The sequence below is a fragment of the Anser cygnoides genome, chromosome 3 (assembly GCF_040182565.1).
Source record: "Anser cygnoides isolate HZ-2024a breed goose chromosome 3, Taihu_goose_T2T_genome, whole genome shotgun sequence".
NCBI lineage: Eukaryota > Metazoa > Chordata > Aves > Anseriformes > Anatidae > Anser > Anser cygnoides.
The window spans coordinates 32,655,184-32,669,880 of NC_089875.1; the positions used below are offsets into that span (position 1 = coordinate 32,655,184).

General features: G+C 44.0%; 1 protein-coding gene and 1 long non-coding RNA gene across 2 annotated transcripts in view; one reads left to right on the forward strand and one right to left on the reverse strand.

Annotated features, from left to right (window-relative positions):
- Nucleotides 1-2,360: 2,360 nt before the first annotated feature.
- LOC125184888 (uncharacterized) lies at nt 2,361-2,989 on the reverse strand. Its single transcript, XR_007169489.2, has 2 exons — nt 2,664-2,989; nt 2,361-2,595 (listed from the first exon to the last, which is right to left on the reverse strand). It is a non-coding gene; the product is annotated as an uncharacterized lncRNA (long non-coding RNA).
- Nucleotides 2,990-3,151: 162 nt separating this feature from the next.
- The window catches only part of KCNK5 (potassium two pore domain channel subfamily K member 5), a 39,349-nt gene continuing 27,803 nt past the window's right edge, over nt 3,152-14,697 (forward strand). The window contains exon 1 of the mRNA XM_048080093.2: nt 3,152-3,492. Coding sequence (XP_047936050.1) covers nt 3,307-3,492 — 186 coding nt within the window. The 5' untranslated portion in view covers nt 3,152-3,306. The remainder of the gene's footprint in view (nt 3,493-14,697) is intronic.

The window sequence follows — 14,697 nt, forward strand, 5'->3', positions numbered from 1 at the left end:
AAATGTGTCTTAGACATACAGCTTGGATGAAAGAGATTTCCTTTTGGACTGGACAGCCTGAATAATGACCTATGCAAATACTACAAATGATTGATACTTGTAGTATTGCTCACCAGAGTGCTATCTGCTGTTTCTCCCCCGGTTTTTAATGAGATTTAAAAGCCTTTGAGTGAATAACCCTAGACTTTTCATTAATTTAGCTAGCATGAAAAGCTGTGGGGCCTATGTGGCAGGTGCTGTGGGTTAACAATAGGGGTACTGTTTAATCCAAGGGAAACAGAGAGTATAAAAGGGCCATGAATAAAAGGATATGGGATCTTTTATGAGGTCAGGAGAGGCATTTTAAATCAGGAGGTGCAAAGAGAGGCCAGCTACAGAAACATTCTTTCTTGCCGCACTTGCTTGGACAGCAGCATGAAAAAATGCCTTGTAATTTGCTCTGCAGAAAAGAAGTAAAACACCTCATTGCAAGAAGTTTGTTGATACTGAGAGAATGACTACTAACTGCAGGAGTAGTTGGCTACTGTTCATTGGGGAATAAACTATTCTTCTAAACAGTGTTATCCTTACCAGGATCATCTCTTTGGAACTTGGAGAAACACAAGGAGACAGTCTAACAAGTGCAATAGCATTTCAACACAGGGAAAAATGGTGTGTGATCTACAGGTTTGTTTGTTTTTAAACACTGACTGACTCAGTAACTGAGAGCACTAATTAAGCAATCAGTGATTGAGAGTTTAGAGTGGAAAGCAGAAATGTTGAATCAAAATTGCAAACAAACTTCCTATAAAATGCCTGAAAGCGCTCTCATCCATGCTTATATAATTGCAGTAGGTTCAGGGTCATTTGTGTCATTCCTCATCCCTTTAAGATAGAGTTTCAATGGTATAAATGGGCCTTTAGAGACTCGGAGACAGATGGAGAAGAGTACATTTTCAAAATTTAATCAAATACCTTCCAGTTATGAAGCACAGATGTTCAGGGTCAGGAACACACAAGTGAAACACTGCTATAACGTGTCAGACTACTGTTCCTGCTGTTGGAATATCCTAACCACTTGCAGGTGATTCAGAAGAAGGTGCGAGAACACCAGAAGTAGAATTATATCATAGTTCACCCTATGGGAAACATCTTGCTTAATGCTTTCAGTCACTTGCTTTGAGTTTTTACATACCTTACCCTTTTTAACTTTAATCTTAAATCCTTAAGTAAGGCAATGATGGATGCTCACATTATTCATTTATATGGCCAATGGCTTTTCAAGTTTTGCAAAGCTCTTGGGCCAAATGATAGCACCTGGGAATAATTTTCCTGCAAAAATCATGCATCATGAAATCCTTCTTTTCCATTTAATTAAGAGTTCTGCCTTACAACTTCATGAAACACCCCCCACTTTTGCTTTAAAATAAATTATTGTAATTTCCCTATACCATTCATTATTTTTAAAATGTGTATTATGCCACCTTCTACTTGATCTCTTCTAGCACATAATTACTTTTTTTTTTTTTTTTTTTACTACTACAGTTTGGCAATCCTTTTGTCTTCTTAATGTTGCCTTTACATAACTGGGGAATCCCATGCAAAAAAAGAGCGATGCTGATCACGTAACATGCTTGTGGATTTTGTGGTTTCTCCAGTCCTGCTTTTTAAGCTGCCAGGAACCTCTGGCAGATGTATTTTCATCAAGCACTGTACAAGCTAGTAGGAAGGACTGCTTAAGGGCCATGTAAATTTCTGTGGGCAGTCTCACAAGAGCATCCATTTGGCATGAGTCAAAGTTTTACAGATAGGTGTCTCTGGCTACCTCCTAACCGAGGCAGTTCCTTTGCCTTCCACATGTTCTCCTTTTTCCTTTCTCATACTTTGTTGTGTATTTTCTCCTTGTTTCCTTCCTCTTTCCAGTTTTCTCCATTTTCCCTCCTCCCATTTCAATTAGGGCCACATGAGAATTTCAGCAGGCTAACCTCAGCCCTTTGGTGTGTGGACTCCAGCTGACATACCTAAGCACCTAAAAATCCTTTGGACACCTCTGCATTTTTGACCATTTTCTTGGGTGTCCAGGGGGAAGAGGGCTAGGGGAGTCGGGGAATTAAGTTATGCCACAATAACAGCATTCCTAACACAAACTGCATGCACACCAGGAGCCCTTTGCCACGTCATGTAACACACAGCTCTATCTCGTCACTGAGTTGATCTTTCTCTGACCATTCAACTCCACTTCCAGCAGCCCTGATGTACGACTGTGGAGGAGCGTGGCCATGAAAGGCTCCTGGGAAGGGCTCCATGATCACGGCAAGCTGGTGAACTTCACCCCAGAGAGCTTGAACATCTCATGGAAACTCACAGGCCCACACGCATGGGTGCATACAGAAACGTGTGATTTATTGAGTTTACAAAATGCATGACGGAAGGGAGATGCTGTTCTTGTGGTGAAGGGTCCATAACACCCACGGACAACATCCCGGGGCAAGGGCAAAGCCTGCCCGCCGCCCCCCTTCTGTCCTCCTCAGAGCTGCTGCCACCTCTCCTCCAGCGCTTTGCCGAACGCCTTATTTCACAACCTTCCAGCGTCGAAAACGAAAACCTCCGGGGAACCTGGCAGGATGAGTCAAGTAACAGCGACGGTAACAAAAAGTCACTGAGGGAAGCGAGGCCGGGCTCACCTCAGCGGCCCCCACACTCGCTCCCAACGGCGGCGGGGAGGTCGCGCACCCTCCTCTCCCCGGCGCGGCCCCTCACGGGCGGGTGAGGGCCGGGATCGGGACCGGGACCGGGACCGGGACCGGGACTGGGATGGGGGATAGGGGCTAGGACCGAGATCAGAGCCGGGGCCATCCGGGGGCCGCACCTCGGGGCGCCCCGCCGGCCTCTCCCCCGCCCGCAGCCCCGCATGCGCACGCTGGGGCTGGGCGGAGGGGGAGGAAGCGGGAGGGCACCAAATTCAAATCGCTGCTGAGGAGGGAGGGGAGGGAAAAAAGAAAGAAAAAAAAAAAACGAAAAAAAAAAAACCACGGGGGAAGGAGGCAAGCCGGGGGGAGAGGAGAGGAGCGGAGCGGAGGAGGAGAAGTGAGGGAGGAGGAGAGTGGGAGGGGAGTGTGGAAGGCTCTAAGGGAAAGCGGCAGCGGCCGGGAGAGGCGGCGCGGCGCACGGCGGGGCAAGGCAGAGGTGTCAGGGGCGGCCGCGGGCACCCACGGCCGCAACGCGGGGCAGCCTCCCCGGCCCGCCCGCCGCGCTCCGCCCGCCCGCCCTCCCCGGCCCTCTTCTTCCTCTCCTCTCTCCTCTCCTCGCCTCCCCGCCGGCGGCACCATGGTGGACAGGGGCCCCTTGCTGACCTCGGCCATCATCTTCTACCTGTCCATCGGGGCGGCGATCTTCGAGGTGCTGGAGGAGCCGCACTGGCGCTCGGCCACCGACGACTACAAGCGACAGAAGACGGAGCTGCTCAAGCAGTTCCCCTGCCTGGGCCAGGAGGGGCTGGACAAGATTCTGCAGGTACCGGGCTGGCGGCCGGGCGGGAGCAGGTGCCGCCGGGCGCCCCGGGGCGGGACCGGGACCGGGAGCGGGGCCGGGAGCAGGGCAGGGGCAGTGCCGGGCTCCCCGGGGAGAGCCAGCGGCGGTCCCGTCTCCGCCGAGCCCGGAGCCTCCTCGAGGAAAGCTCCGAGCCCCGGGGGCCCGCGATCGGGGCGAGGAGGGAGCCCCCGGTTCGCTGCCAGCCCGGCACCGAGGTGCTCGCTGCGGCTCTTGGCCCACCCGGAGGGGCTCCCTCCCTCGTGTGTGAGGAGGGGAAGGTGAAGCCGAGCGTCTTGAGCGTCTTCTGTTTGGGCTGGACTTTATTTATTTATTTCCCATGTTTTCTCCCCCGTACTGAATGCCCTCGTTGTGAGTTGTCAGGGCGCTGAGTGCAGGTCTGAGGGGTCAGTCGGGGCAGCTGAAGGAAAGTTCAGGCCGCCCAGGGATGAGCGCCTCGCACCCAGGGATGCTTGCAGCCCTCTTCCACTTCAGCCCAAAGACCTCTTTCTAAGCATGCGGAGCGGGTTAATCGTCCTCTCCCTCTTATCTGGCAGAACGCCTCTTCAAATCTAATTATTAATCAATAGTATGTATAAAATCGCAGAGTAGTATAAACTTGGTTAGTGTCCTTTAATGGACGTGGTGTCCATTAAAAGATGGTGGCCAGCAACGGTGAACCGTGGAAAATAGGCTGCTTAGATACGCGGGGCTCCAGCAGTGGAAATGAGTCCTTTGGGACTTTATTTCAGAGATGTTTATATTGACTAGACCTCATGTTCATTGTGTTTCGGATTTTTAAAAAACTTTATTTTTAAATTCGCTAAAAAGTCTACTAAAATGCTAAAATACAGAAGACGGGGAAAATGACTCATGACTGTTGGCGTAATTGATACTGTGCAAGCTTAGAAGAGGGTATGGTTCTTGGTTCTAAAAGTTTGTGGTTTAAGTCTTCGTCCTTCGGTTGGTGGCTGCTTTCTGTCTGCTTCAGATAGCAGAGCTTTCTGTTGGCAGTGTCCTTGTTGTTACCGTCTCAGTACCCCCATTAAATACAGTGTCGTGGTATGGAGTGGAATGGTGGATGGAGGCTTGAAATTGTGGAGGGATGTCGGGAAAATGAAAGACGTGCTGTGCTTTCGAGGATGCCTTTGCTGTACTGGAATCTCACTGAAATCTTAGTCTAGGTTATCCTAAACCTGTCCAAGATCCCCGAGAGAAAAACCTTATTTGGATTGGGGTGTACCTTAAACCTAGTGTGCTTGACTTGCTGTAGATATCATTCAGAATCCAGACTCTGGCTCAGTTTAGGATGAAATTGACGTTGGTATGAGGGAATCATTTAGCTAGTGTTTTTCCATGACCTTTATCACAACTGATCCTGAAGTTGCAGAAAGATTTTTTTCCTAAAATATAAAATGACCAGGGAAAAAGTTATAGATTAGTTCATTAGGATGGACTATAGCATGTTGTAGAGTGGTGATGGGTGCAGAGTTAGTGAGGAGAAGTAGTATAAGGCAAACTGTGGGCAGATCAAAGTATTTGTTTTGAGTACTTCTGTACACCTCAGTGAGGAGGGCCTTCCCTCTTCAGTGTGTTAGCTCCTGGTGTATTTCTGTTTTGTCTCTGTACTGCTTCCAATTATACCTTACTTTCCATGTCTGACCTTGCTGGTCAGATGATCGCTTTTAGATATTCTGTTGTCCTCTTAAGCCCAGTTTAGCTAAAACATAAAACATAGCTCGCTCTTCTTTTACTCTTGTTGGTAACTGGAAACTTCTCTGCTTGCTTTCATCTAGACTTGTACTTTTGTTGCTGTTCTCATTTTGTGTGAGAAGTGGTGAGGAGGGAAGTAGCGTTTCCTACAGAGGAGAACGGCAGGGTGAAATCTAGCCCAGCTGATACAAAGAGGGGAGAAAAAAAAATGTAAGGGCATCAGGATTTCAACTTGAATAAGCTGTGAAGTATACTGTAAATAGTATTTGTAACAGTGCTTTGTCAAGCACTATCTATGCTTTTTCTCTTGGGTTCTGCTAATTCTTTTAAACATTATAAATCTCTGTCTCTTTTGGCAAATCCTGATCACCCTGCTCTTATATTAACCCCCTCCAAATTTATTCTCTTACAATTCATCCAGAATGTTGTTGATTTTAAAACATATATTTTTTTTTCCTAATCCACACTTCTGTTTTGCTTCTCTGAGCTTCTTCCATAGAATCCCTGAACTAGTTCCTGAGATTTTGCATGACTTAACCCATTTCTCAGCTTTTGCCTCCTGTTTCATGGCCTTAAGTTCATTTCAAAGCCTTTTATCTCTCTTCTTGCGGTGCCCACTAATGTTCTGTGGAGCCACATTCAGCTCTTCTAATTACTTCTCTGATATTCTCTTTAATATCCCAATTTAAAACACACTAGATAAAATTTTTTAGCAAATATCGCCAGATATAAGACGTTAAATGGTTGTTGGTAAAATGCAACGATGCCAAGAAATGTTCAACTTGAACTAACAATTCAATTTTGTTTACAGAAGCAAGCTGAAAGGTGACAAGGACTGACTTATTCAGAGACAGATCTCTCTGCTGCCCTTGTTCCCCACCCAGGTTAGCTCATGTGTTCATCTCAGCCTTATGTTAGCTGTAAGTGTAATAGAAAGTGTGTGGAATGGCTGCAAAGTTAGATGTCTAGGGTGATCTTAACCACTTAACCTACTCGTTTTTGGTTTTTGTTTTTATCAGCACAGACTCTCAATTCATGTACGGACTGGTATGTTTATACCAACAATTCAAGTGATTATTAAGGGGGCTGTATTATGTCAAATACTGTCTAAAGCTTGCATTCTGTAATAGAAGATTTCACAACACCTGATTACAGTACAAATACACTGCAATAAACTTTTATTGAAATGTTTAACAAACACTTTCACAAAGCTCACAAGCTGAGTGTTTTAGGATATGCTAGAAAGAAAGTCTTTTTTCTCCCAATCCTAAAAGTCTAAAAGTAAGCTTAAAAAGAGCACCTAGAAGTCATGTGAAGAATCAGTTTGCTTTCAGTTATTTTAAGTGCCATATTACTTACCCTAACTGTAATGTGTAATGGAAGTACTCCTTAAACTCTTATTGGAGTACATTAGACTATTATGTTAAAAGTGACTGACTCTGGACTGTGTAGAGGCTGGTTGATATAAGTCTATGGTTTATCCTTGCCTTGCTGCTGTGGCCCAGAGTCTGTCCTGGGACTCTGGGAGGAGGAAGAGGAAGAAGGCTGTGAGACCCACAGTGATGACACCTTTGCCTACCCTGCTGTAGGAATGAGTTTTGACGACAGAAGCAAGTATAAGACAATGCAGTCGTTTCCCTATTCTCTAGTTCCTTACTTTTACTCTTTATTGCTCCATCCTGATTGTGAAACATCAGCTTAATGATAAAGGAGCTATTCATCCAAGGAGGAGCCCTCTTGACCCTCATGTCACTATTCATATGAGCAAAGGTTTGCAACACTGAGCTACATCTTGTTTACTGGGAAGTCTCTTTTCCTGGCCCACCACAGTCATCAATAAATTAAATGCTTCCCACTGATAAACCTCAAGGCTGGTGAAAAGAAAGGGAAGAATTTAAAGAGAAGTGAAAATGGTTACTTAAAAAAAAAAAAAGTAGTAAAAAGAAAAAAGAAACTGGCTTAATTTAGGAGAAGCACACAAACTTACTGAGTATAAGAACAAATAATTGAGGTCTTTATTTGAAAAATATACATGACTGTAAACAGGCCTGACAAAGAGCTTTAGGAAACTAAATGTTTAGACTTAGAGCCCAGTGCTGTGAACAAACATTTAGAAGACTTTCAAGGAGAGCTTCTGCTAGGATATACTTGGCACACAGGAGGATTATGCTAAAGGAAATAACCTCAAGTGGCTTAATAGTAGTTTCTCTTCTGATTTTTTTTTAAAGCCATGATATCTTCTCCACTTGCAAATACTGACAGGTGCACTTCCAAACTCAAGTTTTCTAAAAAGTTAAGTTTGAAATGCTTTTCATTAGTTCAACATTCAATAAAGGGACTAATAGGTTTTCCTCATTGTTTGTAGAGTGATTTGGTCACACGTGTAAAGTTAATGCAGGCATATTTTTAATAATTTTTCCCTTCCCCTCTGTTTTTCGGGAGGTGCACAAATACAATTAGAAAGGTTTCAGGCTTCTAGGGTTTGTTTGTTTGGGCTTTTACTTCCTGATTCCTTCTATCTAAGGTATTGAAGGTGAAGGAAACTAATTGTATACTGCATTTTTTGGTTGAAATGCCAGACAATCTGTCCTCCAAAGACTTTCATATGGGCTGAACAAAGTAAAAATGAGCAGCTACCAGACAAGGGCAAGTGATTGCCAATTAAAATGTTTAACCACAAAGCTGTTAACAGCAGTACCTAATACCTCTTACATGAAAACTTGACAGTATAAGCTAAGGCTTATGCCTGAGAAATAGCTATTGCCAGATGCTTCCAAATGTGTAACTTCAATTCTGCATCCTCTAAGTTCAGCAGCGATGAATGGAGATTAAAATGCAGGACTGCTGCCCACAGTATATCTGTGGCATCTCAGCCTGTGAGTTATTGCTGCTGCAGCATTAGAAGAGGAAAACTGAGGACAGGCCAGTAGTCCTTCATGCCATAGCTTTTCTCTGTGTACCTCCATGCAAAGTTGTATGTAACCAGGCATGCTTGTCTGTTGTGTTTTGTTTGTCCCTCCAGGCTTTTCCCTGTTTAACCATTACATTGTTTAAACTTTCTTGGAACATAGTTAAACAAACCTGATAGTGCATATGCTGCAACTCTCTCTGCTGATGGAGCAATAGCAATCAATCAGAAGTTCTAGTTTTCCTGCTATGGACTTAATCCTTGAGTGCTTCTAGTATGTTGTCCTTCTGTCCTTTTGGGGATGGAATGTTTGTATTACCTGACATGTTACCTTCTGCTGCTAGGTGTGTTTTCTGGCAAGCTCTGCTCTAGAGAGCATGGTGTGCAAGTAGATTTGTCGATTATCAACAGCCTGTTGTCCTAAAAGATCATGAAACCCCTGCTTTGCTTCATACTGTACGTGTTGTTATTGCAAGATGTCTTCTGTACCCAGTGAAAATAGTGTAATGATGACTTCGTGTAGATTTCCATTTTAAAACAATTTGTTGCTTTTGTTATTAATGTTAATTAAACAAAATGAATTGCTGTGCTTTCCTTTGGGTGTTGACCTTCAAAGCAATCGCATTTCATGCTGGCACTGCACGTAGATGTTAATGTAGCGGTGTAAAACCAGAACCAAGATTGCAAGTGGCAGTCAATAGTTTGGTTAGCTGGGAAGCAAGAAAGAATGCTACTGCTTGAAATAATATATATGTATAATTATATATATATACACACACATACATATAATAATAATATATTATATATATATAATAAAATTCAAATGAACCAACTATATCCAGAAAGGGCTTTTGAAAGGTTATAAAATCTATTTAGTTTTTATGCCACTGGGATAATCTTTTTGTTCTCATTGTGTTCTGTGTTTCAAAAAGGTCTCATTATGATTTTTTGTTAAAAACTAGAAACCAAATGCTCTAAAGTTTTGTCTGTATCAGCAGGTAGTGCAGCTCAATAAGAGCAGACCCGGAGAACAAAATGTCTGGTGCCATGGACGTGATGATGAGTGTCTGTATTTGCAGGGATTTTTACTTCTTGCTGACTCTTGTATGATCCTATGGATTGAATGCTCACAAGCAAGTAGGTCACATGTATTAGATTTCTTCATGGAGTACATCTTCAGGTCTAGTTTGGTCCAAAATGAGTTCAGCTTATATGCTCTGATCCTGTTCCGCAGTTAGAAGCGTGACATTGATAGGGGACAACTGGGAGTCTTGTGCTCTTGTGTATTGTTCATCTAAATTAAAATACCACTATGCTGCTACAGACATCTTCAGGAGAGCTGTACTTGAAGTCAGATTAAACCCCTAAAAGCATAGCATGCGATATGTACTCCTTGTCTTTACTAGATCTGTTTGTTGAAGGGATGGCATAAGTTTGTAGGCGTAACTTTGTCTTACTTTGTTTCCTGTCTTCTGATTCAGGTTCCTCAACAGCAGGACCTGGTATTATTAGATTCTCTGTAAAACAGTAGGTGCTTTAGCAAGAAACTTCGGACTTGCAGTTTATTTTCTGTTCCCATCCATCTTACTTTATCATGTTTTTATATTAGAGGTCTTAGATATTACAGTATTAATTATGTACTTACCAACATCTTAATTGTAGGCAGGAGAAATCCCTCCCAGGCATGCCTTACCCTAGCGGCTACATTTACAGTCAAATGAGTAAGGAAATTATTATATATATTTTTTTCTTTTTGTTTGTGTGTGTGTGTGTGTGTTGTGTGAGTTCCAGTGGATCAAAGAAACTGTTGGGTGTGAAGTAGCTTCTGAAATGTTTTAAACTTAAGTGTCATACACTGTTTTCTTAGGAAGAAATATGAGTAATGAAAAGGGAGCAAGAAGCTAGTAACAAGTGGTATATCATAGTGTCTGCTGAGTCTGAAATCACATTGCATGTTCCTTTTCTACCAACATGGGCACTGGTAGTGTTTCTCATGATTGACCTGCCTTTAATCCTCGCTGTGGAATCAGTTGTTGCTGTACCCATCTGTAGGACTATATTTCTGCCTTAGCAGAAAGGTTGAAGCAGATAGCATTGAGCAAATTGGCAAATACTAAATTGACTTTGTTCTGTGCCAGCATCTTGCAAATGTTGTGTAAGCAATTTCCAGCTGCTCAGAAACAAAACCCAGCAACAACCTCTTTGAGGTTACAACAGGTGCAAATAAAGAAGTCTCAGCTGGACCTATCACAGGTCTCTGAACTCTGACCCTTTTTAATAGCAAAGGTATACGCTCCTTAACAGAAGTTTGGATTCCAGAGGAAGGCCTGAAGTTGTTGGATGATGGTGGCTTACAAGTGACATAGCTAATGGAACCTGAAAGTAATTCTGTGAAGGTCCTGAGGTAGAAATAATAGTCATTTATGGTACAGTATTTTTGGTGGCCTGGCTAAAATGTCAAAGTCATCAGTGATCATAGAGTTACAGAATACTTTGCGTTGGAAGGGACCTTAAAGACTATTCAGTTCCAACCCCCTGCCATGGGCAGAGACACCTCCCACCAGACCAGGCTGCCCAAAGCCCCACCCAGCCTGGCCTTGAACACCTCCAGGGATGGGGCATCCACAGCTTCTCTGGGCAGCCTGTGCCAGTGTCTCACCACCCTCAGAGTAAAGAACTTCTTCCCAATATCTAATCTAAACCTCCCTTTTTTTTACATTAAGGCTGTTCCCCCTTGTCCTATCACTACACCCCTTGACAAAGAGTCCCTCCCCAGCTTTCCTGTAGGTCCCCTTTAGATGCTGTAAGGTCTCCCTTGGAGCCTTCTCTTCTCCAGGCTGAACAACCCCAGCTCCCTCATCCTGTCTCCATAGGTGAGATGCTCCAGCCCTCTGATCATCCTGGTGGCCCTCCTCTGGACTTGTTCAATACATCCATGTCCTTCTGGTGCTGGAGGCCCCAGATCTGGACGCAGGGCTCCAGGTGGGTTCTCATGAGAGCAGAGCAGAGGGGGAGAATCCCCTCCCTTGCCCTGCTGACTACCCTGCTTCTGATGCAGCCCAGGATATAGCTGGCTTTTTGGGCTGCAAGCACACATTTCCAGCTCATGTTGAGCTCCTTATCAACCAACACCCCCAGGGCCTTCTCCTCAGGGCTGCTGTCAATCCAGTCTCTGCCCAGCCTGTATTTATGCTTAGGATTGCCGCACCCCAGCTGCAGGACTTTGCACTTGGTCTTGTTGAACTTTCTGAGGTTCTCACAGGCCCACCTCAAGCCTGCTCAGGTCCCTCAGGATGGCATCTCTTCCCTTCAGAGACAAGGATGTCATGACGGACAGCATCAATGCCCATGCCCAATGTCCATCAGTGCTGTCCATCGTGCATTATGCTTTGCATAAGCCCAAGTGGATGATGTCAGTTGCTCTTCCCCTATCCACTAATGCTGTAACGTGATGAGTTCTGTGCATAACTTCCAAGTGCTCCTATTCCCAACCTGCTCTACAGGAGTAAAAAAAAAAAAAAAAAAACAAACCTCTTTGAAGGAAAGTTGCTCAAGAATCATGTGTGGTCCCTTGCCAGAGACACAGCAGCTCTAAGTATGTTTTCTCTGGCCTTCAAGGGACGTGAGGCTGATTAATCTCCTCCAGGCACCCAAGGAACAGGGAGGTCTTAGTGCTGGTACTGACTTCTTCCACGGCTTCTCTTGCAGCTGTCTGGCTGCAATACTCTGCTACAGATGCAGCTGTTACAGTTACTGCTGAGGAGCTTTGCAGACTGGGGTGCTAATATGCTAAAACCGACTTAAATAGTTGGACTATGATAACTTGCTGGTTAAGTTAGAATTTCAGCCTTCAGGCCTGTGTAAGTGGTGCGTACGTGACTGCAGAGTCATCGAGAGCAATTCTGTAATCAGCGTTCACCTTGGCACAAGGGTTTTTGAAGGGCATTGGAGTTCATGTTTAGAAATTTACGCTTTCTCCTTGGTATCAGTGCAGTCTGAAAGCTTTTCGCCTCTTTTGAGTGATCACTGCCAATTTGCCCTTTTAGAATAATACTTCCGTGTTTACAACTTATTTTTGGTGGGTTTTGAGGTGGAGGGAAGGGGAAGGAAAGGAAGAAGACGCAACTTTGAATTTGATTCTATCAGAGCAGCTCGGCAGTAGGTAACTGTTGTGTCCCCATGTAATTTACTATGGTGGCACCAGATTTTCAAGGTACTACCTTAGCTGGCTGTATCTGCAGCATAAAGGCAGTTTCTCATGAAGTTTTTACATAGTCTCCACAAGGTCCTAAAGCTGTCAACTTGATGAGTGAAATGAACCTGGATGTCTTTGTTTTACCTCTTAAATCTAAGATAACAGTTCACACTTTGAGCGTGCCTTGGCTTTGTTTGCTCAGCTCTGCTACAGTATAGACAGTTGGTAATTTGGGCAGATGTCCCCACAGCTGTGTTTTTGTTTCGTAGTGAGGATCAAGTAGTTTCACACTGAGTGTCGACTAGGTACTTACAGCTGAATTTTGTGCATCTTAGAAAACTGTCTCACTTATTTAAGGTAACTGAAGTTTTCCTGTGGTTTTGATGGCTTTCTGAGCGTTTTGGATGCTAAGCAGCTTTTAAGCTGGAGGTTTTTCTGCTTAGCAGAGTGCAAGTGTCTCTGCCTCCAGCTTCTGAGGAACTGGTAACAGCTTTCAGTTCTTGGGAAGCTGATCCTCTTCTCGTAATAGAGTAGCAAGAAGATAGCAGGGTGGTTTGGCTTTTGTACATCCCCAGGGTGGGGCAGTTGAGAAATAACAGGGCATAGACTATTTATTACCTCCCTCCCACAGGGCCAAGGTCTTTCCTGCTCCTCGAGCTGCCCTGTCTGCTGAGAGGCTGGGGGTGCACCAGGGGCTGGGAGGGGACACAGCCAGGACAGCTGACCCCAACTGACCAAAGGGATGTCCCACACCATGTGGCTCAGTAATAAAAGCAGGGGGAAAGGAGGAGGGGGAGACGTTCAGAGTGATGGCATTTTCTTTCCAAGAAACGATGATGCATGCTGAGCCCTGCTGTTCGAGACGTGGCTGAACACCTGCCTGCCGATGGGAAGTGGCAAATAGATTGCCTGTTTTGTGTTGCTTGTCCACGGAGCTTTTGCTTTACCTAGTAAGCTTTCTTTATCTCAACCCCTGAGTTCTCTCACCTTTACCTTTCCAGGTCTCTTCCCCATCCCATGTGGGCTGAGTGAGCAAGTGGCGGGGTGGTGCTGAGCCGCCAGCTGGGGCTAAACCACAGCAAAGTGACCTGCAAATATATGGGAAACTTTCAATCTGGATGTGTGCAGTTTGGTAGTTTGATAACGGGGGCATGGTGAGTGTGAGGTAGGGTTAAAGTTGTACCAAATGAGCAGAATTTTTCTGTGCAGTAATTCTGCTGAAACTGAGTGAATAATGGATACAACTTGTTACATGTAAAATGCAGTAGGTGAAATAGCTGTGTCCTCATTCATTCCAAAGTCACCGATGCCTTGTGTAGATGATGGTTGAAGCTGGGCTTTGTGGGCTCCCATACCTTCTCAGTTCTGCATCATATGAACTCATTTTCTTCTCTGTGTTTTTAGTGGGGAAATTCTCATTTTGGTAATTGTTAGAGCATTTCCCATCTTCCTTTTGATTTCAGTAGTAAGATGTAAAACAGCATTGTAATGACATGGCAAATGTCCTTATCACAGTTAACGAACTAGCTTGTATGATGCTGCCACTGCAAAGTGTAAGCAAAGCTGGCTTGATATTCAGGTAGCTGGGAGTGAAAAATGTAAAAACAGCGTGAAAAAATTTTGTACTGCTAAAGCTCAATTTGAAGACTAATTAATCACCAAGACCTGCTAGCTTAATATTACAGCAAAAACAATTGAGAACTTTCAAGCTAAATTCAAGCTGTGAAACAAGTTTGCTTAAAGATTTTTCAGTTGAAAAACTTTGTTTGTTCAATACACATTATACAGGATATATGTAGTGACTTTTTTGCCATCAGTTTTTGCTCAGGAACTAAATGTGATATTACCTCAAAAAAAAAAAATTGATAATCTTTTAGTTCTGTATGTACTCTTTTTTGTTGTTTATTTTGGTTTTGGTCCAAGTTACAGATTGGAGGCTCACATGGGAAGATCCTCTTCTGTGTACATAACAGTGTAGCATTGAACATAATAAAATAGAAAAGACTGCTCCAGTGTACAAGTGGTTTTAATGTTCTGCTATTCCTGCAAAAATAGGTTTTATGTATGCTGTTATAACTGTGTTTAAGAAAAATTCTGATGCCTAGGCAGCTCTTACCAACAAAGTGATGTTATTACCAGTCAAATTCACACCCCCATCGCATGGAACAAGACATGCTCGGGAATTTACTCTGTTACAAGTCTGAGAGTGTCTAGATCAGGCCCTTCCCCAGCACAGTTATCTTAGTTACTGATCACGCTTCTTCATATCCTGCCGTAACTGTGCTGGCAGATCTCTGTATTTATATTTGAAAACATTTGTCCAGAGTAGCCTCTTCTCCTTCCCTTCAATGCTAGATTAGCTCAAGACTGATCT